Source organism: Dendrobium catenatum, unplaced genomic scaffold (genome assembly GCF_001605985.2).
Source record: "Dendrobium catenatum unplaced genomic scaffold, ASM160598v2 fragScaff_scaffold_858, whole genome shotgun sequence".
NCBI classification, from domain to species: domain Eukaryota; kingdom Viridiplantae; phylum Streptophyta; class Magnoliopsida; order Asparagales; family Orchidaceae; genus Dendrobium; species Dendrobium catenatum.
The window spans coordinates 10,354-16,769 of NW_021319320.1; the positions used below are offsets into that span (position 1 = coordinate 10,354).

A 6,416-nucleotide genomic window follows, 5' to 3' on the forward strand; every position below is an offset into this window, starting at 1 on the left:
TATATAATCATATTATATAAAGTACCTCAATTCTTAATATCTCCATATCGAATAATCCGGATAAGATTATTCCATTCTTAATGTTGATGGACCGTACTAATAATATTTAATTATAGATTCCAACTATAATTAATAATTATGAACTTGTTTTGATTATTATCCATAATTCAATCCTCTTGTATATAATTATATACTAAATTATGGTTACATAAATAATCATGGAATAAAAATATTATATCAAATGATAATATCGAAACATGCTAAACTTGTCTTTAAATATTTATTTCCATAGAAAATATATTACAATAATATTTCTTTAGGGCACATTCCCTAATAAGAATATCCTATTTCTATACTTTTTACTCTATCGACCCCTTCCCTTTCCTTTAAATATCAGAAAGAATCGAGTGAGCATAATCAGATCAATAAACTTTTTCTCCTAACCCATCAAATATATCAAAATTTAAATTAAAATGCTAAATTGCAATATAATAAAAAAATAGTAATGTATGAAGAATAAATGAAGTACTAGTAAAACATGATTTCATAAGATTTCTATGCATACTTATTTTCAAAGGTATCACTTAATTGTCATGCCACTTTCATAGAGATTTTCAGATACATCATAGAATACTTGCCATTTTCTAAAGTACTAGCTTCTTTGTTTGTCATGAATAAATCCTAGCAATTCATTTTCTTCTTATAATAAAGGAAACTAATTTATCTTATGGAGTTATATTCAATTATTTTTTTTATGGTTGAGCTTGTGGCTTTTGAACACTAGCTATTCATTTATATTATTGTTATGGGTACAAATGACAAGCTTTTATTTTTAGTAACATTATTGATCTTCCACAATAAACTATTAAAGTAAAAAAAAAAAAAAAGATGGCATATATCTCATAGTTTATAGGTTTATTATCTTGACATTAAACTTATTAGTTGCCACTATTATAATGAAAGAGAGCATTTTTTGTAATGAGAATTGTCAAGCATCGAACGCACAATAGAATAAGTTATGACCAGCTCAATGATTGTGTAGTGCCATACATTTAAAAGAACCAATTTAATATGATTTCTAATGAACTTGTAATGCAACTCCATAAAAAAGGGATAAAATAGATTTTAAAGTTTATAATCATTTGTCAATTTATTATTCATAAGATTGATTTTAGTCATACAATTTTTATTTTTTATGTTTAATCAATTATGTAGTAAGTTTATCCATCTTTAAAAGAGAGGCTTGTTACTCCCCAGTATTTGCTACTCACTTTGATTTAAAAAAAAAAAAAAAATTAAGGCAACATGCATAATTATGCATCACAATATAAATTAAATTTGACTTAATTTCTAATATTTAAATAAAAGAAATAAAAAAAAATCGCCTACATATTTTAGTATAAACAGCACAAATCTCTAGGGTTGTCAAAACCGGGTCACGGGTCGGGTTCGGGTCCAACCTAAAATTGACCAGACACTGTTCAACCCGACCCGTTTTTGCAAACGAGTCGGTTTTTCGAACCCGAACCCGACCCGCTTCGGGTCCGGGTCAACCAGAACCCTACCCAATTAGGGTATTTTATTAAACTTTTTTATTTAATTCAATTTATTTAAATCTAAATCAAATTAAGATAAGATTTACTTCAATTAATTTAAAATAAATCAAGATTAATTTAATTTGAAATATCATTTACTTATTTCATAAAAATCCATTAAAACCCTCCTAAATTAATTAAAAACGGATTAAACCGGGTTGATTTCGGGTTTCCAGGTCAACCCAAACCCGACCCGGTTTTACAAACAGGTCGAAATCCCTAACCCGAATCCGACCCGGTTCGGGTTCGGGTCAAACCGAATCCAAAATTTTCAGGTCGAGTTCGAGTCGGATATTCGGGTCGGATCAAATATTAACACCCCTATAAATCTCCATGCAAATTAGATTGAGTATGAAAGGAACTCTGTCCAACAATGTGAGCGTAGATATTTTACCAAAACTAAAACGTTCAAATAAAATTATTTTCTCAAACTCCGTATTTTGTTATTCTTTAGAAAGCTTGTAAGGGAATTAATAAATAATAATAAAATTGTTTGTCCAAATCAATTATTATTATTTTAGATTTTCCAGAAAAGAATATCATTCGAGAAGCCAGCCTTCATTTTCCACGTGTATATGTAAAAAAAAAAAATCTTCGACACGCGGCAATTCAATTTTCCGCTATATAGGCCGTCTTGTCTTCAATAGATCCCACTAGAGGGTTTGGTGGTCGCCTTCATCCTTCTCAGTCTCGTCGGCTACATTAAAGATCCATCACGCTTTGGCAAGGATTCGGAACCCAAAACTCCTCCTTTTCCACGCTGACTTTCCGTTGAAAGTACGGAGAGGAAAATCTAAGCCAAACGCATCCCTTCTACAAGTAGCTTTCGTCTCACTCTCCTTGCTCCTCCCATCTCATCTTCAGTCGATGCCCACTGGGATTCGAACAGTGCCACGATCATGGTTTCGAGTAAGGAGAAGCTGTGGAGCCGAGCTTGGAGATGGGTAAAAACTATTTTTTTCGTTGCCAACATGCTCGCTTCCCTCTTCTTCGTCTGTGCTCCTCCGCTTCTCGTCGTCTTTCTGGATCTTCTCATCCCTTCCGCCCTCCTGGCCGCCGCGGCCGGCGGCTCAGGGGCCCCGATGTTGTCTGTTCAGCTCAGAAGCTATCGATTTGGGGCTTCTTTCGTTGACTTGCCGTTGCTTTCTGCTGCAAGATCGCTTCTTCTACTATGTATGTTTTGAAGATGTGATAGTGGCCACTTTATGTTTGATGAAATTTCTCTGAGTGAATTTGGGTTTTTTTGCAGGTTTCTATATGTGTTGGAGTGGGAAGGGGCCGTATTTAGGATTGGCGACAGTATTTGCTGTGGTGTCGGCGGGGTATGTGATGCTTAAAGCGGTCGCCATGTTTGGAGCTGAAGCAGGAACCGGGAGACGCCATATATTGTCGTTTGGGGAGAAGGAGGGGCGGCCGGCGGTGGAGGCTCTGTTCTTGAGCTCTTTTGCTTTGGCCATGGCTCACCTGGTGGCGGCTTATAGGACCAGTTGCAGGGAGAGACGAAAGCTGCTTGTTTACAAAATCGACATTGAGGCGGTATGAACGAATTGAATTTCCTTCATGTTTCCTCCATTTCATCAGAGTTTAATCATCCATTGTGAAATTGTAGTGGTTCTTATTGACTAATTTATGCCTATCTGTCTGTTAATTGACTATGATTCTGATTAATCATAACACAGGAACTTGAGTTTTTTTCAATTTACTAGTCATTTAAATTGAGCTCGAACTAAACAGAGAAATTCAAATTCTTACCCTTGTATGTTGTAATCTAGTTTAAAGAGCAAATTAGAAATAAAACTAATTGAAGAAAGTTGAACACCTTTTGCCATTACACTAAAATTGGTTTTGATGTATTAAATTCTTTTGTTTTGCTACTAATGGTTCTACATATTAAAGACGATGGAATCCAAAAATTGAGGAGTTTTTGGATAATTTAAGTTTAGAATGACCCCTTTATGTATTTTTTGTTGGATCAGCCACGCATTCATGAGTGCAGGCCTAAGGTGATTGTGGTAGTGGTTATAATTTTCCATGGTTTTAGTGGTTTAGGTTTGATTTTGATTGAAACCTGTTGGAAATCATTATGAAGAGTTTCATTTAGTTTTGTATTTCAAATTGAACTCGACTTTGATAAGCATTTTTATTTCATACCTTCAATATATTTTGTAAAATTTTATCATATCAAAGTGATTGAAACTACAACCAAAATAGAAACTCAAAATTACAAGAACTATCAAAACACAAGAAATTACAGTGGGATAAAAAATTAAACAGAAAATGGGTTTTAGAAACTTGATTGTAATGGGGGTATGATATATCATTGATTAAAGTTTTTTTTTTTAAGAAAATGATCAAAATGGTCCACCTATTATTTATGGGGGGCTATTTTAATCTCAGACTATATTAAACATCTTATTTTACCTCTACACTCCTTAAATAGGTGTCATAATAGTCCCACAACAACATTCTATTTATGGGGGGCTATTTTAATCCAGACTATATAATAAGTTTGATTTAATCCTTAAAAATAGGAGCCAAAATAAATTTGAAGTCAAAAGTGATGGAAATTGAAGATAAAGTTAATGGATACAGTTAAAAATGAAGTTATTTTAAGAATATACATTCTTTTCTTAAAATTCTTACAAAATCTAATTTCCTCTTTACCTTGTTTCTATGAGTATAGTAACTGACTTCACATACAATAGGAGCAAGATAATTTTTATAATAAATAATTTTATTTGTTATTTTTTATCTTTATTTCATTGTAATGAAAAATATTGAGTGTATTTTTTTTTTAGTTTTTATGTTAATTTTATTGAGATTATTGATGAGTATGAAGCAGTTAGTAGTATGCATCAACATATTCCTTTAACTATTAGATGTGATACTAAATACAATACTCTTATGTTTCTTGATGGATACTCGTTAGTGCGACAACATTTTCCTTAGTGTGGATTATTTGGCTGAAGGTAACTGGTTTGTGGTTTTGGTGGAAATTGGGAGGTTGCTTACCCCTTCACGCTTGAATAACTTGTAATGCCGAAGGACTAAAATTTTCAATTAGTTTACTTTGAGGTTTTTAACCGTTAAGTGTCCACATTCATTGGGAAACTTTGTTTCAAAAATAGATGGCAACGTGTTATAGTGGTCTTCTCTTGGACTAAATAATTAGTAAATGTCATTTTCAAAGGTATTTATTTTTCTTCAATCTCTGACCAAGAATTGTATGATGCAGGTGTCTGTTTACAATAATGACTTCAACTACCATAAAATTGCATTAAGCTAGTAAAGAATGATGGTCTTATGGAGAAGGAGACAGTTGTCATCCTTATCTGGAATTTCAGGTAATATAGAAAAATTCAATTGTTATATTCAATTCTTTTTATTGCTAATATATGCACCAATCATATACAAATGGAGCATTATGATATCATTACTCCTTTACCATTGCTCTATTAAAAAAACTTTTCCATTTTTTTACTAGCTGAATAGCCCGAACTTCATTAATTAAGGTTTTGTTTGGGATGGCTTTTTTGTTGCTTCTTAAAGCAACTTTTTAATACAAAAAATTTAATTATTGAACTAGAAAGCTGCTTAAAGAAACAGCAAGATAGTCGTCACATATGAAGCCTAAATCGCATTCTGACATTCATGTTGGATGGATGTTCTCTCATCACTGCGAGATTATTGTGTAAATATTGAGCAAGAGAGGGGGTTTTGCGCGTTGGTTCAGTATTTGTTTTCTCTATTGTACTATATTGATCTCTATTAAATAATAAATTGATGTGAAACCTATACAGAATAATATAGAGCACAATATGTACTAGTAATCGATGTCTTACTCCTTAAGTTCGAGAGAACAAGATAAAAATAGCCTGACAAATTTTCCAGACCTTAGAATACTAATATTAACACTGACGGTATGAAGATATCCTCATCAAGTGATGAGTATTTGTGCTCACCTAATAATTTCTCCTCAATATGCAGTTTCTAATTTGAAAACTACAAGTCTGACACCTTCTAATCCTCCTAAGAATATGATTATCCATATTTGATGAGCTTTTTATGTAAAACTTCTAGTATTTAGACAATTTAAACCTTCGATTATTACTTCTTGATGCCTAATCTTGATGAATATTGTCTTGTTACTCTGTTGCAGTTTAAAGGCATGGAGTTATGATCGAAAGAGCAAGAGAATGGTTGAGATTCTTCACAATTATTATGCACAGCAAAGAATTATTATGCACAGCAAAGGATCCATTGCCATCTAATATAAATAGTCTAGGATGAGTTTAACGGCCAATTTTTCTGGATTATTTTACTTTTTACTCTTTGGAGCAACATCTTTCTGAAAGTTTGTGTAAATAGGCAAAGTGATGCATGCTTCATGTAGCTTAAATTGTACATATTCATCTTGAATTCAATCAAATACAGTTGTACAGTAATTGTTATAGAAATAGAAGCCATTTTGATATCAACTGGACCTTTTGTTTTTTGAGTTGAATTGAACCGAGCTGAATTTATAAATATCAAACTGAATTCGAACCATTATAACAGAAATGGATCAGAACATTTTGGTTTGGTTTCAGCTTAGTTTTCATTTCAAAATTGATTGTAATCAGCACAAGGTTTTGCTCTCTTCCTCTGTATCAATGTCTTATTGAAGAATGATATTTTTGATAATATCTGTTGAGAAATGTTTTTTTTTTCCCCATGGTTACTAATGCTACATTTCAATTTGTACATAAATTGTAGATCTCAAAACTGAAACCAAGCCAAAATGTTCACTTCTTTGTTTTTTTTTTATATAGCTTCCTAGAA

General features: G+C 32.3%; 1 protein-coding gene across 1 annotated transcript; it reads left to right on the forward strand.

Annotated features, from left to right (window-relative positions):
- Window positions 1-2,256: 2,256 nt before the first annotated feature.
- On the forward strand, window positions 2,257-5,832 carry LOC110113016. Its single transcript, XM_020845424.2, has 4 exons — window positions 2,257-2,768; window positions 2,845-3,131; window positions 4,831-4,939; window positions 5,755-5,832. Exons 1-3 carry the CDS (start codon window positions 2,495-2,497, stop codon window positions 4,879-4,881), a joined length of 612 nt encoding a protein of 203 aa, XP_020701083.1. The 5' UTR covers window positions 2,257-2,494; the 3' UTR covers window positions 4,882-4,939; window positions 5,755-5,832.
- Window positions 5,833-6,416: the final 584 nt, after the last annotated feature.

Coding starts and splice junctions, on each gene's coding strand:
- LOC110113016 (XM_020845424.2), top strand. CDS start 2,495: ATGGTTTCGAGTAAGGAGAAGCTGTGGAGCCGAGCTTGGAGATGGGTA. Junction 2,769..2,844: donor AAGATCGCTTCTTCTACTAT/GTATGTTTTGAA, acceptor GTTTTTTTGCAG/GTTTCTATATGTGTTGGAGT. Junction 3,132..4,830: donor ACAAAATCGACATTGAGGCG/GTATGAACGAAT, acceptor TGTATGATGCAG/GTGTCTGTTTACAATAATGA.